At 42.7% G+C, this 17,142-nt stretch overlaps 1 protein-coding gene across 2 annotated transcripts in view; it reads right to left on the bottom strand.

The window, feature by feature from the left end:
• LOC122540488 (ATP-dependent RNA helicase DDX19A-like) overlaps nt 1-16,846 on the bottom strand; it is a 90,527-nt gene extending 73,681 nt beyond the window's left edge. Inside the window, exons 1-3 of one of the 2 annotated variants that reach the window (XR_006309322.1) lie at nt 16,737-16,846; nt 15,950-16,001; nt 9,817-9,915 (exon numbers count right to left, since the gene is read on the bottom strand). Coding sequence is in view for 1 of the 2 variants with exons in the window: in XM_043676359.1 (XP_043532294.1) it covers nt 9,817-9,915; nt 15,950-16,001; nt 16,737-16,793 (208 nt within the window). In the remaining variant the exon portion in view is untranslated. The remainder of the gene's footprint in view (nt 1-9,816; nt 9,916-15,949; nt 16,002-16,736) is intronic. The other variant, XM_043676359.1, reaches the window with a different exon arrangement.
• Nucleotides 16,847-17,142: the final 296 nt, after the last annotated feature.

Here is a 17,142-nt window from a genome sequence, read left to right as displayed (position 1 = left end):
CCTGACCTCTCCGCCCCCACCCCCACTCCGGCCTATCACCCTCACCTTAACCTCCTTCCACCTATCGCATTTTCAACGCCCCTCCCCCCTACCTTTTATCTTAGCCTGCTGGACACACTTTCCTCATTTCTGAAGGGCTCATGCCCGAAACGTCGATTCTCCTGCTCCTTGGATGCTACCTGACCTGCTGCACTTTTCCAGCAACACATTTTCAGCCTTGTGTAGGGATTATCAAGTACTAGGAATGCAACTGAAGAACAGGTCCTTGAGGGTCATAATCTCTGGATTACTGCCCAAGCCACATGCTAATTGGCATAGGGATAAGAAAATTAGGGAAGTAAACATGTGGCTAAGATATTGGTGTGGGAAGGGGGGATTCCATTCCATGGGGCATTGGCACCAGTTTTGGAACCGGGGGCATCTGTACTGTTAGGATGGTCTCCACCTGAACCGATCTGGATCCAGTGTTCTAGCGAAATGGATAAATAGGGTGGTCACTAGGACTTTAAATTTCTGAGTCGGGAGAAGGGAAAGCAACATGGAGTATGGAGTCAAGTAGAAGGATAAGCAGCAGGTTAGCAGGTGTGCAGGGTTCAAGTTCAAGACAGATTAGGAATGAAGCAAAAAGGATGGATGACTTAGGACCTATCACTACAGATGCTGGAAATCATGAGGATAAGAAAATTAGCATTAAGGCACTTTACCAGAATGGTCGTAATATTCATAACAAAGTAGTAAATTAACAGGCATAAATCATTGTGAATGATTATGATGTAGTAAGCACCATATGTGGTTGCAGAAGCTTCAGGACTGGCAGTTAAATATCCAAGGATTTACAACTTATCGAAAAGACAGGGAGGTGGGCAGAGGGGCGGGGTTGCCTTGTTAGTTAAGAATGAAATTAAATGTACGGCACTGAATGACATAGGGCCAGAGGATGTGAAGTCTGTGTGGGTGGAGCTGAGAAACCAAAGGCAAAAAAAAAATCATAATGGGAGTTAATTACAGACCTCCTAACAGTGGTCAGGACCAGGGGCACAAGATGTACCAGGAAATAGTTAGGACATGTCATAAAGGCAAGGTCACAGTGATCATGGGGGACTCCAATATGCAAATGGTCTGGGTGAATGATGTGGCCAGTGGATCCAAAGAAAGGGAATTCGTGGAATGCTTACAGGGTAGCTTTTTGGAACAGCTTGTGATGGAGCCCACAAGGGAGCAGGCTATTCTGGCCTTAGTGCTACATAATGAACTAGACTTCATAAAAGATCTTAAAGTAAGGGAACACTTAGGAGGCAACGATCATAATATGATAAAATTCAGTCTGCAATTTTGAAAGAGAAGGCAAAATCGGATGTAATGGTGTTACAGTTAAATAAAAGATAATTACAGGGTCATGAGAGTAGAACTGACGAAAATCTACTAGAAGCAGAGCAAGGAAGGTAGTAGGGCAACAATGACATAAGTTTCTGGGTGTAATTGAGGACACAGTATAGAGGTTCATCCTAAAGAAAAGAAAAATTATCTGGGGGCGGGGAAATTAGACAGCCATGGCTGACAATGGAAGTGAAGAAATGTATCATAGAAAAAAAGAGCGCCTATAAAGTGGTCATGAGCACTGGGAAATCGGAAGATTGGGAAGACTACAAAAACAAAGAGAATAACAGAGAGAAATAAGGAAAGAGAGGATCAAACATGAAAGTGGGCTAGCCAATAATATTAGAAATTATAGTAAAAGTTTCTTTCAATACATAAGAAACAAATGAGAGGCAAAAGTAGACATTGGGCTGCTCCAATTTGATGCAGGAAGGCTAGTGCTGGGAGTTAAGGAAATACTTTGTGTCAGTCTTCACAGTGGAAAACAAGTAATAACCCAACAATTAAGGAGAGTCAAGGGACAGAGTTGAGTATGGTAGCCATAACAAAAAAGAAAGTGCTAGAAAAGCTAAAAAGGTCTAAAAATTGATAAATCTCCTGGCCCCGATGGGCTACATCCTTGGGTTCTGGGGGAGGTAGTTGAGGAAATAGTGGAGGTGTTAGTTGTGATCTTTCCCTGACTCCAGTGACTTTTGAAAGTCCCAGATGTTTGGGAAATCGTTGCTGTAACCCCCTTGTTCAAGAAAGGATCAAGACAAAAGATGGAAAATTATAGGTCGATTAGCCTAACCTCTGTTGTTGGTAAAATTCTAGAATCTATCAGTAAGGATGAGATTTCTAAATTCTTGGAAGTGCAGGATCGGATTAGAACAAGTCAGCATGAATTTACTAAGGGAAGGTTTGATTAGATTAGATTCCCTACAGTGCGGAAACAGGCCCTTCGGCCCAACAAGGCCACACCAACCATCCGAAGAGTAACCCACACAGACCCAAACCCCTACTTATGCACCTATCACTATGGGCAATTTAGCATGGCCAATTCACCTGACCTGCACATCTTTGGACTGTGAGAGGAAACCCACGCAGACAGTCGCCAGAGGCTGGAATTGAACCAGGGTCCGTGGTGCTGCGAGGCAGCAGTGCTAACCCCTGAGCCACTATGCCGCCCAGGTTGTGCTTGACAAACCTGTTACAATTCTTTGAAGAGGTAACTAGTAGATTAGGCCAGGGAAACCCAGTGGATGTTATCTGTCTAGACTTCCAAAAGGCCTTTGATAAGGTCCCTCGCAGGAGGCTGCTGAGTAAGGTGAGGGCTTATGGTGTTCGAAGTGAGCTACTGCCATGGACTGAGGATTGACTGTCTGACAGAAGGCAGAGTGTTGGGATAAAAGATTCTTTTATTGGAATGGTAGCTGGTGACAAGTGGTGTCCAGCAGGGTTCAGTGTTGGGGCCACAGCTGTTCACTTTATATATTAATGATCTGGATGAAGGAACTGGGGGCATTCTGGTGAAATTTGCCGATGATATGAAATTAGGCAGGTAGTACTGAGGTGGTGGGCAGAATACAGAAAGATTTAGATAGTGGTCCAGGAAATGGCTGATGAAATTCAATGTGAGCAAATGTGAGGTGTTGCACTTTGGAAAAAATACAGACATGGACTATTTTCTAAACAGTGAGAAAATTCATAAGGCTAAAGTACAAAAGGATCTGGGAGTGCTAGTCCAGGATTCTCTAAAGGTTAACTTGCAGGTTGAGTCAGTGATTAAGAAAACAAATGTAACGTTGTCATTTATCTCAAGAGGGTAAGAATGTAAAATCAGCGATGTGCTTCTGAGACTTTATAAAGCTCTAGTTAGGCCCCATTTAGAATATTGTGTCCAGTTTTGGGCCCCACACCTCAGGAAGGACAAACTGGCACTGGAGCATCTCCAGCGGAGATTCACACAAATGATCCTGGAATGGTAGACCTAACATCCAAAGAATGCCTGAGGATCCTGGGCTTGTCTTCTTTAGTGTTTAGAAGGTTGAGGGGAGATCTAATAGGAACTTACAAGATAACGCATGGCTTAGAAAGCACGGATGCTGGGAAGTTGTTTCTGTTAGGCAGGGAGACTACGACCCGTGAGCACAGTCTTAGAATTAGAGGGGGTCAATTTAGAACGGAAACGAGACATTTCTTCAGCCAGAAAGTGGTGGGCCTGTGGAATTCACTGCCATGGAGTGCAGTGGAGGCCGAGACGTTAAATGTCTTCAAGGCAGAGAGTGACAAATTCTTGATCTCGCAAGGAATTGAGCGCTATGGGGAGAGTGCGGGTAAGTGGAGTTGAAATGCCAATCAGCCATAATTAAATGGTAGAGTGGACCTTACTTCCACTCCTATGTCTTATGGTCTTATACTAAGAGGAAGAACAGGGACAGGTTACTGATCACAGCAGGACTGAGGACTGAAATGCATTGGTTTTAATGCAATGTCAGGTACGGCAGATGAATTTGAGCTTGGATGAATAAATATAACTATGATGCTGCCACTATTACAGAGACTTGGTTGAGAGGGTGACAAGACTGGCAGCATAATGTTCCAGGTTTTAAATGTTTATGCATGATACAATGGGATGTAACAGAGGTGGGGGAGCAATATCACCCATAAGGGAAAATATCACAGCTGTAATGAGGGAGGACACTGTGGAGGGTTCATCTAGTGAAGCCAAATGTGTCGAGCTCAGGGATAGGAAGAATGCAATTACTTTGATGGGATTGCACTACAGGCCTCCCAACTGTCAGCACCTGATAGAGGAACAGACAGGTTGCCAGATTATGGAAAAAAAGTGAAGCAGGGTTGTTATAATAGGTGATTTTAACTCCCCCTATATTGAGTGGCACTCCTTTAGTCACAGGATTTGGATGGGGGATGGAATTTGTTTGTGTCCCCAGGACAGTTTTTAAGAAACAATATATTAAGTAATCCAGCTTGGGAAGGAGCCATACTAGACATGGTATTGGGAAATGAGCTCAGCCAAGCGATCCAAGTTTCAGTGGGGAAGCATACTGAGAAGTGACTTAATTCTGTAAGTTTTAGTTCCTCATGGATAAGGATAAAGAATGGTACTCGTGTAAAAGTACTAAAGTGGGGAAGGCTAACTCTACAATATCAGGCAGGAACTGGGGGTACTGTTTGAGGGTAACTCCATATCTGGCATGTGGAAATTTTTTAAAGGCCAGTTCAGGACTAGCACACTTCTGTGAAAATAAAGGATGAGCATAGCAAGATTTGGGAACCTTGGATGACAAAAGAAATTGAGAACTTAATAAAGAAAAAGGAAGCATAAAAGTTTTGGGAAACTAAAGGCAGAGATGATACGAAGATAGCAGGAAAGAACTTGAACAAGGAATAAAGAGGGTGATTATGGGGCCATGAAATGACTTTGGCAATTTGGAGTAAGGGAAATCCCACTGTGTATTATACAAGGAGCAGAGGGTAGTTCTGGAAAATACAGATCCACTCAAGGACAAATGAGGGAATGTGTGTGTGGAGCTGGAGGTAATGGCCGAGGTCCTTCAATACTTTGCATCAGGATTCCCAAAGAAGAAGGGCAGCATGATGGTTAGCACTGTGCCTCTCAATGCCAGGGACCCAGGTTCAATTCCAGACTCTGGTGACGTGGACTTTACACAATTCTCCCTGGTGGGTTTCCTCCAGGTGCTCCGGTTACCTCCCACAGTCCAAAGTAGTTCAGGTTACGTGGATTGGCCATGCTAAATTTCCTATAGTATCCAGGGATGAGTAGGTTAGGTGCATTAGCCATGGGAAATGCAGGGCTACAGGGAAAGGATAGGGGGTGAGTCTGGTAGGATGCTCTTCACAGTCAGTGTGGACTTGTTTAGCCAAATGACCTGTTTCCACACTGTAGAGATTCTACAGATTCTATGCAGAAGGAAACAATGGGTAGAGTGTCTCGGGAGGTTCTTGATGATATTCAAGGGCATGTCAATATTAAAAAAAAGCTGGTGGTGTTGGCTATTTTAAAAAGCATTAAAAGTAGACAAGTCCCAAAGACCTGATCAGATCTCTCCCAGAATGCAGAGGGTGGCAGATGAGGAAATTGCAGGGTCTTGTATGAAATCTGTGTCCTCTAATCACAGCAGAGGTCCCAGAGGACCTGAGAATAGCCAACCTTGTTCCTTTGTTTAAGAGGGCAATAGGCATAATTCAAAGTTGGGAGAAGATTTGTAGCTAGGGTGCTCGTTGTTGTGGTTCTGTTCGCCGAGCTGGGAATTTTTAGATTAGATTAGATTACATTACAGTGTGGAAACAGGCCCAACAAGTCCACACCGATCTGCCGAAGCGCAACTCACCCATACCCCTACATTTACCCCTTACCTAACACTACGGGCAATTTAGCATGGCCAATTCACCTGACCTGCACATCTTTGGACTGTGAGAGGAAACTGGAGCACCCGGAGGAAACCCACGCAGACACGGGGAGAACGTGCAAACTCCACACAGTCAGTCGCCTGAGGCGGGAATTGAACCCAGGTCTCTGGTGCTGTGAGGCAGCAGTGCTAACCACTGTGCCAGATGTTTCGTCCCCTGTCTAGGTGACATCCTCAGTGCTTGGGGGCCTCCTGTGAAGCGCTTCTGTGACGTTTCCTCCAGCATTTATAGTGATTTGTACCTGCTGCTTCCGGTTGTCAGTTCCAGCTGTCCGCTGCAGTGGCCGGTATATTGGGTCCACGTCGATGTGCTTATTGATTGAATCTGTGGATGAATGCCATGCCTCTAGGAATTCCCTGGCTGTTCTGTGTTTGGCTTGTCCTATAATAGTAGTGTTGTCCCAGTCGAATTCATATTGCTTGTAGAGGCATGGCACTCATCCACAGATTCAATCAACTTGGACCCAAAATACCAGCCACTGCAGCAGACAGCTGGAACTGACAACCGGAAGTGGCAGGTACAAATCACTATAAATGCCGGAGGAAACATCACAGAAGTGCTTCACAGGAGGCTCCCAAGCACTGAGGAGGTCACCTAGACAGGGGACGAAACACAAATTCCCAGCTCGGCAAACAGAACCACAACAGTAGGCATAATCTGGGAAGTTCCAGGCTGGCGAGTCTTGCGTCAGTGGTAAGGAAATTACCGGAGGAGATTCCTTGGGAAAACATGGATTAAGTTAGCAGTAAGCAGCATGGCTTTGTATGGAGAAGGCTGTATCTCAAACTTGATTGAGGTTTTCGATGAAGTGAAAAAAGAGAATTGAAGGCAGGGCAGTGGCTCTGTCTACATGAACTTTACCAAGGCCCCTCTTAAGAATAGAATAGAATAGAAGAATACAGCGCAGTACAGGCCCTTTGGCCCTCGATGTTGCGCCGATCCAAGCCCACCTAACCTATACTAACCCACTATCCTCCATATACCTATCCAATGCCCGCTTAAATGCCCATAAAGAGGGAGAGTCCACCACTGCTACTGGCAGGCTGATACAAAAAGGTAAGTCACATGGGACCCGTGCTGAGCTGGTAAGGTGGGTAGAGAAGTGAAACCAAACAGGGATAGATAGGCTGGAGACTTGGGTAGAGAAATAGCAGATGGAGTTTAATCCGGACAAATATGAGAGTGCATTTTGGTAGGTCTAATGTAGAATGGAAGTATACAGTAAACGGCAAAACCCTTAGCTGCATCAACATATGGAGGGATCTTGGTCCAGGTCCACAGTTCCCAGAAAGAGGCAATGGAAGTGGATAAGGTGGCATATAGCATGCTTGCCTTCATCAGTCTGGGCGTGGCATATAAAAATTGGCAAGTCACGTTGCAACTGTAGAACTTTAGCAAGGCCACATTTGGGATATGGTGTGCAGTTTTAGAAGGATATGGAGGCTTTTGAGGGTTTAGAAACTGTTACCAGGATGTTGCCTGGTTTGGAGGGTATCAGGAGAGATTGGACAAACTTGGTTTGCCTTCATTTGAACATCAGTAGATGAGGGGCAATCTGATAAAAGTTTACAAAATAAGAGGTGTGGATATAATGGATAGTCAGAGTCCTTTTCCCAGGGTAGGAATGTAAATTATTCATGGACATAGGTTTAAGAGAGAAGGGGGCAAGTTTAAAGGAGATTTGAAGGGAATTTAAAAAAAATACACAAGTTGGTAAATGCCTGGAATGCGCTGCCAGATGGAGGTAGAGTATACAATAGCAAGAAGCATCTTGACGATATGAACAGGCAGTGAACAAAGGGATATGGACCACATAGAGACAAAGTTTTCAGGTGAGAAAAGCATTACATGACAGTACAGTCTTGGTGGGCCAAATGGCCCACTCACATGTTATCGAGTCAGATGTACAGCACAGAAACAGACCCTTCATTCCAACTCATCCATGCCGACCAGATATCCCAACCTAATCTAGTCCCATTTGCCAGCACTTCGCCCATATCCCTCTAAACCGTTCCTATTCACATACCCATCCAGATTGTTCCAATTGTACCAGCCTCCACCACTTGCTCCGGCAGCTCATTCCATACACACATCACCTTCTGCGTGAAAAAGTTGTCCCTTTTATCTTTCCCCTCTCATCCTAAACGTATGACCTCCAGTTATCATGAGTTCTTCGTTCTTTAATCAGTATCTAGCCGGTTAATCTATTCTACCTGTCCTAGTAGTGCCTGATGGAAACAGTGTCGAGGTAGCTTCACTTTCAGTTTAAGAGCAGAGGGAGATTTACTCTATAATTTACCCTGTACTGTGATTGTCTTGGGAGCATCTGATGGGGATAGTGTCTAGGCATCTTTACTTGCAGCTTAAAAGAATAGCAGAAACATTACTGTTTCTAAGCCCACACTGTCTCATTCCTGAGGAGTGTTCGATTGAGACAATGCCAAAGGAGCTTTACTTTTAAAAGAATAGGACAGTCAGAACAGTTTTTTTTGGAGGGAGATCCAGTCTAATTGAGTTTTTCAAAAAGGTGACTAAATATATTGAAGATGATACTGCAGTTAATGTGGTTTGCATGGACTTCAGTACAGTCTTTGACAAGGTCCTACACGGAAGATTGATCCAAAAGGTAAGAGCCCATTAGATACAAAGCAAGTTGGCAGGTTGAATACAAAATTGGCTGACAAATAGGAGGCAAAAGGTGATGCTGGAGAGCTGCTTTAGTGAGTGGAAGCCTGTAACCAGCAGTGTACCACAGGGATCAGTGCTGAGACTCTTGCTGTTTGTTATGTACATTGATGACGTGGATGAGAATGTAAAAGGTATATTACAAAATTTGCAGATGAATCAAAAATTGATGATGCTGACAGTGGGGAGGAGGATGGTCTCAGATTACAATCCAACATTGATCAGTTGGCAAACTGAGCAGAAAACGGCAGATGGAAGTTAATCTTGTTAAGTGAGGTGAAGCAGTTTGGAAAGTCTAATAAGGGAAGAATATACACAATGGTAGGTCCCTATGGAGTACTGAGGAACAAAGGTGTACAAATCCAGAGATCCTTGACTGTGCCAATGCAGGTAGATGGGATGGTGATGATGTTGTACAGGATGGTTACCTTCATTAGCTGGAGCATAGAACGAATGAGCAAAGTAGTACTGTGGAATGCTAAGTGTGCAGTTCTGGTCACCACACTATCAGAAGGGTGTGTTTGCACTGGACAGCATGTAAAGGTGATCTATCAGGATGTTGCCTGGGATGAAAAGTCTCAGTTACGAGAGACTACTGCTCCAAGCATCTCAAACCCAGAGGAGGCTAAGCAGGGGATCTGATAGAGGTATACAAAATGATGAGGGGCACAGGCAGCATAGATAGTGAGAATATGTTCCCTATGGCTAAGACTAAAAGGCACAAATTTAAAGTGAGGAATAAGTGGTTTACAGAAGATTTAAAGAAGAGTTTTTTTCACCCAGAGGGTGGTAGAAATATGGAATTCACTGCCTGAGTGTGATGGATGAGGCAGGTATTCTTGCAACATTTAATCAGCATCTGGATGAGCACTTAAAATGCCAGGACACGGATAGGCTCTGAATCAAGTGCAGGTTAAACAGGATTAGCATAGTTTGCTATTTTTTGGTCAGCATAGACATGGTGGATCGAAGGACCTACTTCTATGCTGAATGACTACAGTTATGAATCATGATTGAAATTCTCTTCTGATTATGATCCAAACTTCCAATGAGGGACAACATTGAGACTTTGCACAAAAGAAATCTGAAGGGGAAAAAAAGACATTGTTGCTTTCACATTCTTTCCACTTAGTGGAACTATCAATCTCAGCAGAAAGGTTAGCTGTGTGACCCAGGTATTTAGTTTTGCATCTTAAATGTTTTAACATCCAAATGGTTCAAAATGTGTTTTGGCCATACAAAAAGAAAGCTAGTACTGCTCAACTACTCCAGGTTTATATTAAAAAAACTTTAGCTTTAAAACTTAAATTAAGGATATACCTTTATCATCATCGTCTTGCTTGACTTCCAAATTATCACCACTTTTGTCGAGTTTAGCGGTTTTGTCCAGTTTGTCAGATGGATCGTGCTTTACCGTTGCTGAAATGGAATTAATTAAAGTGAAGGCAGATGCTTTTGTACTGACTCAAATAATTTATATGCTGTACATGATGATCCAAGTAACTCAGTAATAGGTTACTGAGAAACAGAAAGACAAACAAAAACAAAACGAAAGAACTGCGGACGCTGGAAATCAAACAAAGACAAATTGCTTAACAAACTCAGCAGGTCTGGCAGCATCTGTGGAGAGAAAATCAAATTACGTTTTGGGTTCAGTGACCCTTCTTCAAAACTTATGGTAGCTAGGGAAAGGTTGGTATTTATGCAGAATATGGGGTGGGAGGACAGGGGAAGGAGTAAACAATAGTTGGACGTAGAGCCCGAAGAGACAAAAAACAGTTGGACAAACAGCTGGATAAAGATCAGCCTGGGAGAATGAATAGTAACTAATGGGGACTATCAGTAGCTGACAGTGGGTTGTGCATGTTAGCAGCCTAAGTGTGGGGGATGGGTTAAGGACTTTGTGGAAGGTGCTCAAGCCCTAAAATTGTTGAACTCTATATGGAGTCCAGAGGCTGTAAAGTTCACAAATAGGAAATGAGATGCTGTTCTTCCAGCTTGCGCTGAGCTTTGCTGGAGAACTGCAGCAAGCCTGACAGCCTCTGCAGCCTTCTGTCAAACTGTTTTTCTCTGTCATTGGGCTCTATTTCCACCTACTGTTTACTCCTTCCCCTAACCCCATTTTCTATAAATACCAACCTTTTTCAAACTACCGTCAGTTCTTAAGAAGGGTCACTCTGAACCCAAACATTAACTTGACCTACTCTCCACAGATGCCACCAAACCTGTTGAGTTTTTCCAGCTGTTTCTGTTTCTAAAAAAAAAAGGCGGCCATTAGACCTCAAGCACATTTCGCTATTCATTTTGATCATTGTTAATCCTCTATCTCAACACTAAGCCCAACCACTCCATATAGCCCAGGATACCTTGAGCTTTAGGAACCTATTTCTTCGATATATTCAATGACTCTGCCTTCACAGCTTTGTGATACAGAATTTCACAGATTCACCGCCTTGCAAGAAGAACTTTATCCATCGCAATCTAAAATATTGTGTCACATACTCTAAGTAATCTTGCTTTGTGACTCCCAACCAGGTGAAATATCTGGATTCAGTCAGTCAGAATTCTACATGTTTCAATGAGAACCCCTCTCATTCTTCTGAATTCCAGTCAGTACAGTACAAGTTGACCCACTCTCCTCATACAAAACATCTACCTCTCCAGTCTGGTGAACTTTCACTCCACTCCCATGGAAAGTATACCTCTCCTTAAGATAGATGAAAATTGCATGTAATACTCCAGCTGTGGTCACACCAAGGCCCTGTATAGCTGTAGTAAGACTTCCTTCCTCCTGTCCTCAAATCCTCCTGCAATGAAGGACAGCCCACTATTTACTTTATCAGCTTCTTGCCGCACCTGCCTGCCTACTTTCAGTGACTGATGTACCTTTCCCCAATCATTATGCCATTCTGTTTTCTACAGAGCTAGACAACTTCACATGTAACCACATTATGCTGCACTTGCTAAATATTTACCCCTTTATTCACCTTGTCAAAAGCACCCAGAAGTTTCTTTACATCCTCCTTACCCACTCACTCCCTAGTTTGTGTCATCAATCTTTAACATAAATATACTTCGCTCCCTCATTCAATCTTTGAGGAGAAAGTGAGGTCTGCAGATGCTGGAGATCAGAGCTGAAAATGTGTTGCTGGAAAAGCGCAGCAGGTCAGGCAGCATCCAGGGAACAGGAGAATCGACGTTTCGGGCATAAGCCCTTCTTCAGGAATGAGGAAAGTTTGTCCAGCAGGCTAAGATAAAAGGTAGGGAGGAGGGACTTGGGGGAGGGGTGTCAGAAATGCGATAGGTGGAAAGAGGTCAAGGTGAGGGTGATAGGTCAGACGGGGGGGGGGGCGGAGAGGTCGGGAAGAAGATTGCAGGTTAGGAAGGCGGTGCTGAAATTGTAAAAACCGTACCCTTGTTTGTTGTCCCAAATTGCAATACCTCGCATTTATCCAGATTGAACTCCATTTGCTATTTTTTCAGCCCATTTAGAAGATAAGACCTAGGAGCAGAAGTCATCCATCGGCCCTTCGGTCCTGCTCTGCCATTCAATAAATTCATGGTTGATCTTTTCATGGACTCGGCTCCACTTACTGCGCTCTCACTGTATCCCTTAAATTTTTTATTGTTCAAAAGATTCTACCTTAGCTTTAAAAATGTTTACTGAAGTAGCATCAATTACTTCACTGGGCAGGGAATTCTATGGATTAACAACCCTCTGGGTGAAGAAGTTCCTTTCCAATCAGTCGTAAATCTGCTCCCTCTAATCTTGAGGCTATGTCCTCTTGTCCCAGTTTCACCTGCCACTGAAAACATCCTTCCTACTTCTATCCCCTTCATAATTTTATTTGTTTCCATAAGATCCCCCCTCATTCTTCTAAATTCCAACCTATTCCGACCAATAGTCAACCAATCCTCTATCCATGCTAAGACTTTACCCGTAACGCCATGCATCCTTATCTTATGCAGCAGCTTCTTGTGCAGCACATTGTCAAAGACCTTTTGGAAATCTAGGTACACAACATCCACTGGGTCCCCATTGTCTACCTTGCTCATAATGTCTTCATAGAATTCCAAAAGATTTGTTAAGCACAACCTGCCCTTCATGAACCCATGTAGTGTCTGCCCAATGGCACAATTTCTATCGAGATTCCTTGCTATATCTTACTTGATAATAGACTCAAACATCTTTGCCACTACAGAGGTTAAGCTAACCAGTCTATAACTTCCCATCTTTGGTGTATCTCCCTTTTTAAACTGTGGCATCACATTTGCTATTTTCTAATCTGCTGGAACTGCCCCAGCGAATTTTGGAAAATTACCACCAGTGCACCTGCTATTTCTCCTGCCATCTCTTTAGTACCCTTGGATGCATTCTATCAGGGCCAGGAGACTTATCTATCCCGGAGCGTTTCAGAGAACACCTCTGGGACACCCGGACCAACCAACCCAACCACCCTGTGGCTCAACACTTCATCTCCCCCTGCCACTCCACCAAGGATATGCAGGTCGTTGGACTCCTCCATCGCCAGACCACAACAACACGACGGTTGGAGGAAGAAGGGCTTATGCCCGAAACGTCGATTCTCCTGTTCCCTGGATGCTGCCTGACCTGCTGCGCTTTTCCAGCAACACATTTTCAGCTCCCTCATTCAATAATTGATATATATTGTGAATCCTCAGGTATCTCACCTGTCATTGCCTTCCATTCAGAAAATGACTTATTTTTGTATTTTCCAGTCAACCTGTTCAGAAATGTTATTACACACCTCTGGAACAGAGACTTGAAACAGGCCTCCTGGCTCAAAGTTAGAGATATTGTGCACCACAAGAATGTTCTAATCCTACTATTCCCTATCTACTAATCAAATGAATCACCAATCTCCTGTCCTTTGATTGTGCATAACTTCTCAGTTTTTTTACCACAAAAAAAATTGAATATCCAAATAGATCATATGCACTGGTTCTCCAATTACTCTCAAAAAAACCTGAGTAGGTTGCTAAACACAATTTCCCTTTTATAAATCCATGATAACTGTATTATGGTTGGTTTTTTTGTGACCTGTTATCACATCCTTTAAAAACACATTCCAGCATTTTTCATACTTCTGATAATAGATCAAACAGTCCACAGTTCCCTGTTTACTACATTTCATTTTTTAAAAAAAAACATACTCTAGTTACACTTGCCACCCTCCAATCTGTTGGAATTGTTCCACAATCTACAGAATTTGGGAAGTTAACAATCAACTCATCCACTAATTCCATAACCACCTTCTGTATAAGAGGAATACATTGTCAGGCTCTGACAATTCATCATCTTTCAATTCTATTTATTTATTGAGCATTATCTTTTCATTAATATTAATTTCTTTATATTCCTCCTTTCCAAAAGACTTCTGCTTGACCATTTCTGGGAAGTCAATTTGTATCTTCAGTGAAGACAGAAGAAAAATAATTCTTTAATTGCTTTGCCATTCCTTTGTTCTCCATTATCAATTCCCGCCCTTTCAGACTGTAAAGGGCTTATATATTGTTTACAGACATCCTTTTCTTTTTACATATTTATATAAGTTCAGACTTATAAACAGACTTCTCATATTCGAGTTGATCTTTCACTACATGTTCGCTGTCACTGTTCTATTAACTGATGTAATAATGCAAGGTATGACGTGTCTGGTTAACATGCAAAATAGTTGAAACTTTATTGCTGGAACAGCACAGCAGGTCAGGCAGCATCCAGGGAACAGGAGATTCGACGTTTCGGGCACAGGCCCTTCTTCCTGAAGAAGGGCCTGTGCCCGAAACGTCGAATCTCCTGTTCCCTGGATGCTGCCTGACCTGCTGTGCTGTTCCAGCAATAAAGTTTCAACTTTGATCTCCAGCATCTGCAGACTCACTTTCTCCTCTAACATGCAAAATAGTACTTCCCACTGTATTTCTGTACATGTGACAATAATAAATCGATAAGCTCTTGCATTCCTTGCCAATTGACTCTATTTTCCCCTTAAGTAACCTCTTGCCCTTCCTTTGCAATGACAGTTAACAAATGTGACAAATAATTTGTAAAGCCCGCAGCTGTAGTCTGATAAACACTACATTAAAAAAGTTATATTCTTCTCACTGTTAATTCATCTTGAAGAAACGTGCAATTCACTGCTATACTAGCATTTCCCCTTTTGTATAGCTAGCCCTTTTCCAGTTGACAGTTCTATTTTTTTATCCATAGCTCAGGGAGAAAGTGAGGTCTGCAGATGCTGGAGATCAAAGTTGAAACTTTATTGCTGGAACAGCACAGCAGGTCAGGCAGCATCCAGGGAACAGGAGATTCGACGTTTCGGGCACAGGCCTGAAGAAGGGCCTGTGCCCGAAACGTTGAATCTCCTGTTCCCTGGATGCTGCCTGACCTGCTGTGCTGTTCCAGCAATAAAGTTTCAACTTATCCATAGCTCATCCAAGTTACAACCAAGCTGTATATACAGTACCCTCCATCTGCTTCAAGCTCTTCAGCATCCACTTCAACTTTCTCAACAAATTCTTTTCAATCTTTCTATTGCCTTTTTGTCTCTTAGCACTCATTAACTGCTATGTACAATTTCCTACCCTCTAAATGATAACTTCTCTGCCCAAACTTCTCTCCACCTAATAGTTAAATCCTTATATAACTATTTGATTTCTGCATACAGCAGGTCAATTTCCATCTTTCCAACAGACAAAGGAGTGTAACAATCTTTACCATTGAAATTGCATAAGCAGCTGTCAGCCATTCTGGACAAACGTGAAAAAGTTAGATTATCAATTCTCATTTTGTTTTTTGCATTAATAATCCATCATTATGGCAAAAAGATAGTGGCAGTATTAATTCATAGGCTTCAGGGACATGGGTTCAAATCCTTCCTCAGCAACTAGCTGAAGTTAAATTCAATTAATAAATCTGGAAAACAGTGTCAGTAATGTGGCTATGAAATTATCATTGGTTTTTGTAAAAGCACTTCAGGAAAGGACATCTATTCTACCCAAGCAGGCCTACACGTAATCCAGGCCAACAGCAGTGTGGTTAACTCTTAACTGCCTTAAATGGTCTAGCAAATCAGTCAATAAAGGATACTTAGAGATGCACAACAAATGCTGGCCTGGCCAGTGAAGCCGCAGCCAATGAAAGAATAAAGAAACAAACTGTGCTTGGGAACCAGAGACACCAGATTTCTGGGTTATTTTAGTTGGAAAACTTGCATGATAAATCAACTGCTACACCTTGATATATGCTTTTAATAATTTTACTTTCAATTTCCAATAGTGGGAATGTTAAAAATGCATCAAAAGCAAACAACATGCAACCAGACTTTAAAAGATTTCGAACAATATCTTATTGTTCAACAAGTTTAAGTTAATAGCCGCTTGCTAAATTTGACTGACCATGAGTGCATGTTTACACCATAAGAAAATTTCATACCTTCTTTAGGTTCAGCATTTGAAGTTTCTTCTTTCAGCTTTAGGTTGCTCAGCTGCAATAAGAAAAATACACTTTCTTTAAAGAACATTTGAATAATTTCCTCAGTCATATAAAGTGCAAACGACAACATCGTGGGCCAAAGTGCCTATTCTGGGCCGTGCCTTTCTTGTTCTATGAAAGAGTGAAATTCATGAAGTTACAAATTCAGCTAATAGACAAGATGGAGGGGAGTAAAATGTGAAGTACCACAATCAATGTTTGGACTCTTGCTTAAAGCAAAATACTGCAAATGGTGGAAAACAAACAAAAATCCAGAAAATGCTGGAGGAATTCAGCATATCTGGCAGCATTTGTTTAGAGACAAATGAAATGAATATTTTAATCCTGATATGACCAATTCTGAAGAATCATATCAGAGTGGAAACATTAACCCGGATTCTCTCTCCACTGATGCTGCCTGATCTGAGTTTTTCCAGCAATGTTTGTTTTTGGGTTCCTGTTATTTCTGATCCAAAGACAATAACAGTGAAATTTCATTTGTAAAAAGGTTACTTTCTTTTCCTCTTTCAAACACTTTGTCAAGATCTTTAAAACAAAAGTGCAGGCCATTCGGTCTGAGCCTACGCCGCTGATGAATAAAATCAGGTTAATCTGATTGAGGCCTCACTCCCACTTTCATTCGAGCCCCTTAATAACGGTCGGTCAAAACTAACTGAAGGAGGGTGCGAGTGCCCGGCTCCAATCACCCAGGAGCCAGCCTCTCTATTCTGGGCAGGGGAACACTCACCGACTCGGCTGCCGACTCCTGCAGATCCACCGCCAGCGCCCACGAGTCCGTCGCCATGATTATCCGCCAAGGTGAAGGTCGAAACGCGCAGACGCGGACTGCGGTCCGACCTTTAGCAGCTCCGGGCTGCCGCCTCTGTCCGCGATTTCCGTTCCGATTCTCAACGGAATATGATTCCATTAAAAAATTAACTGAATCTTAATAACATCCACACAAACCGAGACCGATCCCAACCAAACATATTAACAGTAAGGATGGGGTTCGCAAAAGGTGTTCGAATAGAATTGTTACTGGTCTAGAAATCCAAAGCATTTCCATGTCCTAGTGTAGCCCAGACAGACAACTGGTGAAATGTAAACTCAATTATTACACCTGGAATTAAACGCTGCCCTCAGTGACCTTGTTA

The sequence above is a fragment of the Chiloscyllium plagiosum genome, chromosome 34, assembly GCF_004010195.1.
Source record: "Chiloscyllium plagiosum isolate BGI_BamShark_2017 chromosome 34, ASM401019v2, whole genome shotgun sequence".
NCBI lineage: Eukaryota > Metazoa > Chordata > Chondrichthyes > Orectolobiformes > Hemiscylliidae > Chiloscyllium > Chiloscyllium plagiosum.
This window is presented reverse-complemented; position numbering and strand designations above follow the sequence as displayed.